This window comes from Populus alba, chromosome 1 (assembly GCF_005239225.2).
Source record: "Populus alba chromosome 1, ASM523922v2, whole genome shotgun sequence".
NCBI lineage: Eukaryota > Viridiplantae > Streptophyta > Magnoliopsida > Malpighiales > Salicaceae > Populus > Populus alba.
The window spans coordinates 31,240,976-31,254,229 of record NC_133284.1 but is presented as its reverse complement, the minus strand read 5'-3'; the positions used below and the strand labels follow the sequence as shown (position 1 = coordinate 31,254,229).

Below are 13,254 nucleotides of genomic sequence, written 5' to 3'. Positions count from 1 at the left end.
GGCAGAAAATGAGTGTTTGCAAAACTAGATATTTTTTTCTCTATGAATGTTTCTCCCACCCTAGCAAAATCTATTAGTCGTGCTAGTGTTTTTTCTATTGCCAATGACCCGGGGAAGTATTTAGGAGTTTCGCTCTTACATCAGAGAATTGCCAAGAACACATATATAAGAATATGAGTAAAAAGTTGGCCAGTTGGAAATCTATTAATCTGTCATTAGCGGAGAGAATTAGGCTATACAAATCAGTGCTTGCAACAATACATCTATCTCCTATGCAATCTTTAATACTTCTAAAACCTCTATGCTATGAGATTGAAAAAAGGTGTCATAGTTTTATATGGGAAGGTAATGATGATAGAGGTAAAGTTCATCTCTTTAATTAGAAAACTCTATGACAACTTAAGCTAGAAAGAGGTTTAGGCCTTAGAAGTATACACTCAGTGAATAAGGCTTTATTATAAAGTTGGGATGGAGTATTATTCATGATACTACTAGTCTTTGGGCAAAGGTTCTTTAGGATAAACATGTCAAGTCTCAGGATTAGATTTTTTTTTAGTGCAGGTTAAAGGAAAAGATTCCCCCGTTATGGAAGGCTATATGCAAGGTGTGGCCTCAGATTGTTTAGAGTACTAGGAGGCCTATAGCTAGAAGGTTTTGGGTTGTTATTACAACATGCAATGCAAGATATTATTTTTTTTAGATTAACATGGGTGTTCGGGTCAGCTTGTGCGCACCTTGACTTATCCCACAGACCTTGAAATTAACGACTATGTAAGCCTCCAGTAGCTCTGAGATTATCGACTATGTAGTGCAAGATATTATTGAGACTTTAATGAATGATATTGTGGCAAACATGATACATGATAATCAGTGGAAATGGAACTCATTTGCCCATTTACTCCTTATGCAGTAAGTAGTTATGGTTCTAGTCAACTATCCTCCCCCTTCCAGTGCGATGGATATTGATTTATTGCATTGGCATAGTTGCCCTAGTGGTTTGTTTACAATCCAATCTACTTATGATCTGCAGGCATTTATGAAGAGGAGTCATTGTTACTTGGAGCCCCTATGGAAATTGATATGGCAATGGAAAGGCCCGGAGAGAATCGAAGCTTTTGTCCAAGTAGTTTCCCATGATTGTTTGATGACTGATGCAAATTGGGCTAGTACGAATCTTACAGAAGCTCCTTACCATCATAATTACCCATTAGAGCTAGAATAAGTACTTCATGTTGTACATAACTATCCCCTAGCTACAAATGTTTGGCGAGTCCTTGTTAAACCAAGTGATAGGAGGAATTTTTTTGGTGCAGAATTAATATCATGACTAATTAATAATCTTGCTTCCAATGAATGCACTAATAAATGAATGCCTTGGTCAGTACTTTTTAGAGTAGCATTATGGTATGTTTGGAAGGGCAAAAACTCAAAAGTTTTTAGGGAATGAAACATGTAAGCCTAAGAAGGTTTTTTACTTACCTGTAACAAATATAGTTAAGATGTTTGTTCAAAGATAATTATGTTATTGGAATACATGATATAAGCATCCCTCCTTATATTAAAAAAAAAGAGTAAATGATGCCTTGTATAAACAATTTGAATTTGTTTGTTGACATTACTAAAATAAGCATATCTATATATCTTTTGTACATGTTTTGTTTTTAATATAATTGTCTGCACAAGTTCTTACATGTATGAGTTGTAAAATTTAAATATAAATGTTCTTTTATATTAGACATCTTGTTGCTTTCACGTGGTTTCTAACAAATTCTTGTCCAGTCTTTATTATTTAAGATTATTTATCCCTATATTTTTTTTTCTATATTATTTAAGATCTTGTCTCTATATTTTTGAAAATTTTGCTTGTATGGTTTGTTGCACTATAAAAACTATCACATACATCATTTTCATTGGCAGCTTTTGCAAAATAGACATTCATTTGAGCCTTTGATCATCCTTTACTTTTGTACCATTTATTTTATTCTTTTCATTTTTTTTTGTGCTGGCCAATTGTCTTCACCTTTATTATCATTCTCCTGCTTTTCATTTTTTATTATGTTGGCATCCATCTTATTTGGATAATGAAGCTACTATTATACAAGGCTTCCTTCCCTGTTTTTTAAAGTATGGTATTATATTAAAAGTCACACACCGCAACATGATTTCTTTTAATAAATTTCTCATTCAAAATGTTGCACTTTGTAATATTTATTTCCACCAATATTCACAACAAACATACATATTGAATTATTGAAACAAACATTCATAACAGTAAAAATATTACATATTTACGGTAAATAGTTATACTCACTAGAATATTACATGTTTGCATTAAATTAAACGACATCGATCTAAACAATGCAATAACACAACATCTGTAAAAGAGAATCTGTTTTGGAACAACAACTAATCTCTTAAATTACAATCCAAATAAAAACAAATACAGACAACTCAATAATCCGATAACTCACATAAAAAGTCCATAACTACAACAACATTTAAATAAAGATACAAAGCAATTAAAAACAACCAAAATGGATATGCCCACATCTCACAACTTCAAATGTTGAATAATACAATGAATGAAACCAACTTCTGCAAATGGAAACAATTCTTTTTAAAACTGTCAGCTCATTATTTTGTAAATGTAAACATGTATAAAAAAATTATCAAGCATGTCAAATAACATAATACATTAAATTTAGCTAGCACTTTAACATAGTTAATAGATTAACGCTTTAGAAAATAAAATCATACCATATCAACTAAATGCATTTACTTCATGCATACATTCGACCATTTCAACTTATCTTCAAGACCACCCATACGAGACCACATTTCTCTTTTCCATCTTAAATTCAGATATTCCATAGCAAAGTCATGAAAATCATTATCAATTAAAACTCTAGGAATTGAGTGGAGCTCAGCCATCACCTCAGGAATACTACAACCTTGCCGATCCATATGTAAAGAAGTGGAATCACTCCTAGTCGACATACTCTCAAGTAGTTAATCACACGATGACAACAACTGAACACCAATTCCAGATGTCTTCTTCTTTCTATCTCGAACCTTAAAATGGTCTTTCTTTTCTTTTGCCACTACTTTTTATGTTATTGTTGCTTGACATATTCACCACGCCAACCATTCGAGACTGTCATTTTCCAAATTTAGAATCTGATCCTCCTCTGAATTATCGCTTCCTTTTATATCAGCTCAATGTTGACTTTGTTAATGAAAGGATTAACATCATTGCCACCAAGTACTCCTGATGATGGAGCCCACGTATACCCTCAAATAACAACAATGTTGGAATACATTCTGTCAAGTTTAATCTTAAAAAACGGTTCAATACCAACATGTCTAAATTTTTTAGCTCCTCTAATTTCCTACATAAAAGAAACAAAAATAATTAATGCAACATCATGTATTGAAAAAAAATATGAAATTTAAAAACAACAAATGAAATTGTTAAGATCATGAGCAATTAACTTGAAGTTTTGCTTTCCACCACTTATCGCTGGCTAAAATTTTTCCTAATTCACTACAACAACCCACACTAGTTTTAGAAATCAGTTTTGTCCATATCCTTCAATTCTTTTTGCATGCATCCTATTTTTTTTCCAATTATGATTTAGTGAATGCATAACCAGTTTGTTCTTTGAATGATGTTATAAGAAATTTCCATCCTATTTTATCAAAATGGATATTAGGTCTCATTCCCATATCAATGGCCTTAATACAGAGGTCATAAAATATATGCAACATTTTCTTTGTCTAAACAGCTTTATCCATAGATTCAAGACATTCCATTGTATCTTTTAAAACATTTAACAAAAGGAAACAAGCAATGATATCATATGTATATGAAAAAATCAGCATTAACACAAAATACAAAATACTTATTATAAATAATAAGAAAAACTGAAAAGTATTAAAATATATGTTGTGGAACACTTTAGTTTATTGAATAGATTTACCAAAACACACTTTAATAACCCTTATTTAAGGAGAATTGAAAGCATGAGGTGTTGATACAATGTAGTTTTAATAATTTGTAAGACAAAACAGTTCAAAAAATAGCAGGCTATGAGGGGTAATTATAAAGATGACTACATGTATGTCATATACTTGCTTACTGTAAAAATCAACAGTGAATTTTAATTTGTTCTTTCCTCGGCTTTTTACTAATTAGATTTCATGTTTTGAAACTGACTACATTATCTATTTATTGGGGTTATTATTGGAGCAACAATTGTTCCTGATATTTTTTTTAAAGTGAATTTCAGTTTTGTTTAATTGGATGTCTTTTACAGTGTCTTGTTTCCCTTAATATCTAACGGAACGCATGAAGAATATATATCAAAGCTAGCATCAAATTCATATAGTACAGACCAAATAAATTTATTCAGAAAAGATAGGGGTATTAGGCTTTGTTTAGTGATTCAGTGCTTAAAATAATTAATGTAACTTCCCCTCTGTTTCAATTGTAACTACTTTACCTAGTTATAGCAAACACTACTTGTTACAAATCAGATCTGATATGCAATTCAAGACTTTAAACACTATTTTCTACAAATCAAAACCAATCTGCAATCAAGATCTTTCAACACTGCTTTCCACAGATCAGTCCAATATGCAATTCATGATTTTTGTTTGTTACAAACAAAATGATTATTTATATGAAAAAAAAAACCCCTCAAAACTTCATCAATTATACAACACCTTAATTAAATCCTCACAAAATGAAATATTACACTTCTTTCCAGCTATATAAAGAAAGAAGACGCAGCAATTAAATCCAACTATTAGCTGAACTAAAAGAAAACTCATTTTAGAGCAGACAAAACCCATGTTAATAAATTAATCAAACATTTACGATAGTTTTCAAGACGAGAGAAGGGAGCAGAAAGGAATAACAAGGCTGAAAAATTTGGGAATGAGATAATAATGATATATCTTAGAAATGGTTAGAATAGGAGGCAGGATTTTCAGATCTGTGGGCCATTTTGATATTTTTTTTTCCGATAGTTTTCTCCTCTGCAAATTTTTTTTGTCGGTGAAGGTGAGAGAAAGTGCTATCAAAGAGAGAGAATGCATCAAAAAGCAAATGAAAATTGATTTTTAGAAATTGAGGCTCAGTTTTTGTGGGACCCATATGCATAAAAAAATATAGTACATATCTAGCCAAACTATATACAACTCCGTTTTAACATAATTACACCCGCAGGTGCAACTCCAAACACCTTCTAAATGTGGATGGTTGTAGCGAAGAGCACCCAGGACATGCGGGAGGCTTTGATTAGAGATTGGCTCGGTTCTTGGATTGAGGGTTTCACAATCTACATGAGCATCTGTTCATCTGTCAGAGTAGAATTATGGGCACTATTAAAAGGTCCTGAGCTTGCTTAGATTTTACGTAATCGAAAGCTAATTCTAAAGTCAAATTCCATGCTTGTGGCTAATCTCATAACACAGGAATCTAAAAAAGTTGACGTAAATTTTGCTGATATCCAAAACAAAGGATTTGCTGACACGAGAGTGAGTAGTTAAAGTAACATGCTTTTCGTGAAGCTAAGGCAACGGCAAACCGGTTAGCCAAATTCGATTTGTCAAAAAACACCCTTGATAAAGATCATTGGACAATCAGTAACCCTCTAATGAGTTTGTATTCAATTTTATATTTTAACACGATTGAGTTAAAGTTTTTTTTTAAAAGGGCTTTGAGCTCCATTTTCAATAAAAAAGAACGTTTTATGCTCAGTCTCGTCCCTCTCTTGTTCATATCGTTTCAGAGTGACTTACGGAGGCCCCTTTTCCCTCAGGTTACTGAATTGCAAAACAGGAAGCAATCAAAAGCGAGCTGTTCGGTCCAAATTAGCCAAGCAGTTAAAAAGGGAAAGAATCCACTTGGACCTGTTTGGAAGTTTGGACAACCCCTGACCAACAACATGAATATATCCTCAATTCGTGACAGTTAAAAGCTCACCTAAGAGCCAAGCCAAGGAGAAAATGAAGCTAGAGTAGAAAAATAGCTGACACTATCAAATTAACTAATGAAAACGTCCAAGGACTAAAGATTCAAGACTCATGCACACATGAAGATGAGCTACACAGACTGAAATTGAAGAAAATCCAACCATGAGAAGTACATTTGTTTATAACGATAACTGACAATTAAAAATTCAAAATGGAAGAAATCATCTTGACAGTAGAGTGAACAACAATCCAACAGACATCCCAGCAATACACAAGAAAGAAACCCCACGAAGCCTCACAAAGAAGATATTCAAATTTTTAGTAACCTGAAGAGTCAAAGTCAAAATTTGCAACCTACCTAGCTCCTCCATCTTTTTGAAGAAGAGCATTGGCTTCAATGTTTGCCTCAACTTAAATGCCAACGTCAAAGGAAATCCGAATGCCACAAAACTTTGAATTGACACCTCAGTCATTGGTGTCGCTTTAGTAACATAAGAAATCCAAGCTCCAAGCACAAGTTGAACCAGACCCAGAACAGCAACTGCTCTGCTCAAACCATATATGTTCTTCATCGTCCTTTCTAAAACCTCTCTGGTCTCATTAGCTAAAGCTGAGAGGTCTCTTTCTGCAGTTGGACCCTCAATTTCTTGGTGTTTGAAATCAGGGTTTTGACTTGGGTACTCACTTTGGTTTTGGGGTTCATCAGAATCTGATGATGAACCTGAACTTGAAAAATATCTGTGCTTTGGGTTCAATAACACAATATATCTAGGATTTTTTAACTTAAAATCCAAACTTGAATTCATGGGTTTTGCAAAAATAGAAACCTTCTGCTTGAAACCAGGCTTTTGAACTGAATTTTGGGCTTGTCCAATACTATGTGCAGAGAAAATTCTAGGGTTTTTCATTGTTGACCGAATAAAGTCATGATCTTTGGTTTTATTACCTGAATAAGAGTGTGATCTAATAAAATTGAGAGTGAGATTTGTGGGTTTTGGATCTGTATGGTGTTCAAGAATGGAGGAACCAGCAGGAGAGCTTGACAAGGAATTAGAGAGATTGAGATTAGGGTTTAAGGGTCGTTGAGGAAGAGTGGACTTAGAATCAAGGGTCTGGTTTTGGGGTCTATGGGAGATGAAAAGGGAGGAAATAGATGGAGGAGAGGGTTTTAGTGACTTAGGAGAGAGTCTACGCGAGATCACCACGGAAGCCATGCTGGTGCCACCGAACACCAGAAATCTTGTAGTGGTAGTGGCTAATGATTTGTAATGCACAGATACAGAAATCAGGTGTAGAGATGGTGGCTATAGGAATGGGACTTGTTGAAGTAGAAGTTGTCGGAGAAACTGGTGCTTTATAAGGTAAATTTTATTTAAAAATATATTAAAATAATATTTTTTAAAATTTATTTTTAATATAACATAATTAAAAAAAATAAAATTTCTGAAAATGTAAAGCAGGTCAAACCCCCCCTCCTCCAAGCTTGGAGCTGTGGAGCAACCACCTCAGAAACTAGATCCACTCCCCAAGCATGCGAACAAATTTTGGGGCCCGTTTTCTTTGTGAGAAAAAAAAATCCAGTTATTGTATGATTTAAATTATAGCCTGATCAAGCTGAATAAATAGATTTTATTTTAGTTAAACAATACAAAAATTGACAACAATAATAAACAAATAAAAAAAATAAAAACATGGGGAAACTATTGGTAGTATGTACTTGAATAAAGAAATAGATAAAAAAATTCAGGATAAAGTAAACTTGATATAATATTGTAAATACGTAAGTTAAGTAATAAAAAGCAAGTCATGCGTTATCCGCAAAACTTGTAGAATAAGTTATGTGATTATATTAACGCAATGGAAAAGAAATTTAAAAAAATTATAGAGTTTTATTTTTTATTTTTAAAAAATAATATTAGACGATTAAATAAATGTTTTTTTGACAAATAATAAAAAAAAAGACATCAAACAACTCAATTTTTCAAACTCATACCTTGAGTTATTAAATATAAAATACAAAAAATTAAAAATTAGTGAAACTCATTCCCTATTAAATACAATGCTAAATAATAAATTATTACTATAATTATTAGTATCATTATTTTTATCATTATTACTAACTGCTATTACTATTACTGTCATTACTAATTGTTAAAAGAATCCAAATTAACTCAAAATATAAATATAAGAGAGAAGGAGTTTTTATTAATCGCTATGTTTTAAAGTGTTATTTTAACCTAAATACAAAGAGATTTATATAAGCTAAACTAAAAATACGATTTTACTTTTAATACACACATATACTGACCTCTCTCCTTCAGATTGGGTATTAATACCAGATTTATTGTTGTTGTATTCATTACTTTATAGCTGACTCGATTGTTCTTGCATTATCTATCCAATTCATATTCTGGGTCATTTAGAGCTACTGTATAATTTGGAAAACAGGTACAGTAGGCTGCTCATGTTCCTGGGTTTCACTAAGGGGCGGAGCTAGGATTATTTGTTAGGGGGGTCAAAATTAATATAAAAAAAATATAATATTTATTTTAATTTATTGTACATGAGTTGTAAAAAAAAACTCTGCATAATTTAGTTTTATTCAAATAACTTACTACAAACATATAATGACCTTTGTATAAGGTAAAAGGTTTGAAACAATACCAAATTGAATCAAAGCAACGAAGTTAATTTCATCTTCATAATATATTCATCACTTTAATGTTGTTGATTTTTATACCTATCAAATATAAACATACAAAGTATATAAGAAACATTAACTAAAGTGAAGATTATTTATGTTCGCTAAACTTTGAAATAAAGCAAAAAATAATAAAGAATGATTTTCACTAATCAACGCGGGTTCTTTGTAAACTGAAGCGCATTGAAGCCACTCAACCATAACTTCAACATTACACATTGAAGTTGGTTCATTAGGCTGTGTTATCAATATGTTTTTTTTTTCATCAACGCGGGTTCTTTGTAAACTGAAGTGCATTGAAGCCACTCAACCATAACTTCAACATTACACATTGAAGTTGGTTCATTAGGCTGCGTTATCAATATGTTTTTTTTTTCAAAAAAAAATCAATTTTTTCTTATTTTGCTCATGGTTCAACCTAAAATCAAAACATATATCGTGAGAAAAAATTGATAATTTTGGTGGCTTTGCTAAAAACAAAACAAAAAAAATCCAAGTATAATCAAAACAAACCAATAAAATATATCTAATTAATTAGAGAAAAAAATGACTATAACAAGAATTCAAAAAACAATTTGTAAAACTAGCAGATTCGAGAAAACAATGAAGCAAAAATAATAGAATTATAAAAAAAAACCTCATCAAATTATTAACAAACATCTCAAAACAAAACGAAAATAGATTTTAAATTTAAATTATCCTGTTTTGTTTGATGAAAGATAAATTAATTGATGGCTCAATTTTTCCGCTAAAAAATTTTACTTGTGATTTACATATATATTTTTTGTTTTTGACCGGTTGCTAGATTTATTGTGCAAAGTAATGATTTTATATTTGCAGGATTTATATTAGGGCTGCGCAAAGTAATTCAAAGAAAATCAAATTGAAAAATCACAATTAATTACTGTAAGAAAACTCACCTTTTTAAAATAATAAACCTCCTCCACACTTAATTACCCAATAATAATAATAAAAAAATGTCTTTTTTTTGGGGGGGGGGGCTTCTGCCTCTGACCACTACCACTATTATTATTGAAATAACAAAAATTATAAATTTGATTTGAAGGATAAGATTAAAAATCATATAAACTATAAAAACTTTAATAAGAAATCCAAAGAAGAAGGACCAAATTAAAATTAGTATTATTCTCATTGAAAAAACAAAAACCATAAACATGATTTGAAAAAAAATTTGAAAACCATATAAATATTGACAAAAGATCCAAGGAAAAAAATTTAATAGAAGGACCGAATCAAAAAAATTATATATATAAATTGAAATTGAAATATTAAATTAAAAATAAATAAAATTTTAACAAAAAAATAACAAAAACCAAAACCCAAAACCCAAAACTAAAAAAATTGAATTTGAAACATTAACAAAATACGAAGATCAAAGTTTTTTTTTTTAAGGTAGAAGAGAGAAATGATTCAGCCATGTTTAGATGACATGCATCACTCATTAAAGAATAAAACATAAAGAGCAACCAAATGAGATGACAATAGCATATTTTCCACCATTAAAAGGTGTTATAGACACCACTCAAAGCATATGGTATCTTTTACATGCTAGCAATTTTTTTATTTAAAAATTATTAATTAAATAATAAATTACATTATTATTCTCTACCAAACCAAAAAATTACAGAAAAAACCCTAAAAAGACACCAATAACGGCTTAATTTCTTATGATCATAAAGTCATGTGTGTAATATTGTTACTGTATATTAAAAAATAAGAAGATAAATTCATCCTTTTCCTTACCTTCTAGTAGTATTTTGATTTATAAATATATTGAATAAAAAAAGTATTCAAACATATCTATAACGAATAATGCATCGTTTTTTTTTGGAAATGCCATATCGTCATTTCATTGTTTCTATTGGCCAAGTGAAATCTCTTTTAGTTGTGGCTGGGTGTTAGATGTGTGATTGTTATAGTTGTGCCTGTGCTTGTGAAATTACTTTGATAATCTATGCATGTGGTTGTGGTTGTGGTTGTATATGATATTCTGTGATTTTAAAGTGCTTTTTATATTATATGAGAATCAAAAGTTTTCGAATAACTTTCAAAACATCTTTCTATACCAAGTTTCTTCTTCCTGAAGAAAAAGACTAAATGCTGTTTTCCCTTGGGTTATGAAGAAAAGCCATAAAAGGTGGGGGGAAATAAATCAAAAGCCATAATATAAGAAGATCATACTAATGTTCTAACACAGCTGCAAAATTCTACCAGATACCGGTGACTTGGTTCTCGTTTTCCATGTGTTCCTCCGGTCACTAATGTTCCAGTTTGAGCAATTTTATCTTTTAATCATGGCTTAGATGGGAAAGATTGTGAACAATCCTTGCTCAATATTAATCAGTGGTAGACTTTAGTCAGAACTCTCGAATTGCATCAGGAGATCATCCTAATAATGGAAACAACAAGACAATAATCAAGAACTCTAGTACTTGATTACCCAACGGCGAGCGCTGATATACTATATATTTTGCTTAAAATACACACAAGTAGTCGCTATAGTACACAAACATACATTCATTTTAGCCACGAGAAATCTAATGAAGCATCACCTCGAATACATAAACCATAAGAGAAAAACCCATGGCAGCAACCGAAGCCGAACAGCCGGCGGCTGATCCGGTAGCCATTGCTGGCATGGGAGCCAAAACATCATCATAAGCAAGGACTGCGAGCTTTGAGCAAACCACCGCAACGAACACCAGAGAAGCAAGCAGAGATAACTTCATTGAGGCCATAACTTTTAAAACTTCCAGCTGTGCAATATACCACTAGAAATATATATGGAGGAGCTCTGGTAGTGCATTGTGACTTATTAACAGAGCTTGTAATTAATAGGGAGACTTGTTTGCCGACTCCATTTCAGCTCCCAGTGCATGGATCGCACGTGTGTAACAAGATTAGTCCAGTGGGCAGCAGATTGTCATTCGTGTGGATAGTTGATGATGCCACGCTAGGGGTGTTCACGGTTCGGTTCGGTTCGGTTCGGTTTAGACTTAAAAAACCAACCAAACCAAATTAAAGTAATTTTGTAACATATTAACCGAACCAGACCGAAAACCGGTTCAAACCGAACCAGCCCGGTTCGGTTAAATCCGGTTTTTTTTGCAAAAAATCGGGAAACGTAATCCCATTTTTTTTGGATTTTTTTAAAGCTTACATTAAATTGAGCTTTTACAACTTTGAATTTACAGATTTTTGCCATAACTTAATGTAATGAAGAAGCCAATATATGATGAAAAAATGTCGTGCCAACTTGAGAATTACAAAACTATTACAGATTAGCAACACAATTGTAGGTTTCAAGAATATCATTAGAAGCACTTAACAGGGAGTCTTGCTCGTAGATGGATATTTTTTTCAAACCTGGGTATAGGATCCATCCCAACTGCCTTCCAGTTAAGCATTACATCGTGCATAAATTGCCAGCCATTGAAGAATACCCCACCAAAAATAGATAAAACCAAAGAGAAATTGTAAATAAATAATTCTCACAACATCCATTACAGTAATCGCAACATGAGCATACTATAGCAAATCAACAACCTTGTAAATAAATATAGGAAATGAATACATAATAGATCTACAGAAATTAAAAAAAAGAAGTAAAAAGAAACAAAAAAATTAAGAGATAAAGATTGAAGAGAGGGGGGCTGCTGTTTGGTTGTTAATCCATGAGCATAAGGATGGTTCGTTCACTAGATCTACTTTGTTGGAGGAGGGGGGGCTGTGAGAAAGGTTGAGAGATGAAGATAAAGATGGGGGGCTGTGAAAACGGTTGAGAGATGTGAGAAAGGTTGAGAGATGAGAGATGAAGATGGGGGGCTAAGCTGAGATGAAGATGGTGAAACACGGGTGGCGGCTAGGGTTTAGAAAGTATGTGGGGTAGAGTAAACTGGAGAGAAGAGAGGGATGTGCTGGTGCAACTTTTTCTATTTATACTAGCCTAGCTTAGGGATCCTTTTTTTGAACTGGTCCGGTCCGGTTAACCCGGTTTCTGCACTACAAAACCGAAAATCAAACCGAACCGGGATTTTTTTTACATAATCTAATCGGTTTTATTTTTTGATTTAGTTTTTTTAATTAATTTTTTATTGGTTTTATCAGTTTACTTGGTGTATTGATTTTTTTAAACACTCTATGCCACGCTATGTTATGTAAACTCTTTTGTTTATGAAACGAGTGACAGATATTCCTTCTTTTCCGACAAGATGTCAGAGATGCAAAAGCACAGCCCTCTGTAAGCCAGCCCTCGCCCGACCAGAGGCCCATCCTTGCACAACACGTGCACAAGAATATGCTACTTGATATAAATCTCAGTGTCCACGTACAGCTCCTATCTTTCCAGCAAACGTATATATATTAAGCACGTATATATAATTAGAAAATTGATGCAATGTTCCTGTTATTGCCCCCTACATTTAACTCCATCTAGATCTCATTTCTAAGTACAATTTGATGTTTTTAAGGTATTATTTCTTCTTCCTCCAAAATTGTATCATTAAATTGAGAGCCGTTAGAGAATAATATAAATTATATCTTGTGATTTCACT

The 13,254-nt window shown here is 32.3% G+C and overlaps 1 protein-coding gene across 1 annotated transcript; it reads right to left on the bottom strand.

Moving 5' to 3' along the window:
* Positions 1–6,049: 6,049 nt before the first annotated feature.
* On the bottom strand, positions 6,050–7,314 carry LOC118047064 (uncharacterized). The gene has a single exon (XM_035056229.2). The coding sequence runs from the start codon at positions 7,191–7,193 to the stop codon at positions 6,201–6,203; it is 993 nt and encodes a 330-aa protein (XP_034912120.1). The 5' UTR covers positions 7,194–7,314; the 3' UTR covers positions 6,050–6,200.
* Between the last annotated feature and the right edge of the window lie 5,940 nt (positions 7,315–13,254).

What these genes read in the sequence shown, in the direction of transcription:
- LOC118047064 (XM_035056229.2), bottom strand. Translation starts at nt 7,193, where the DNA reads ATGGCTTCCGTGGTGATCTCGCGTAGACTCTCTCCTAAGTCACTAAAA.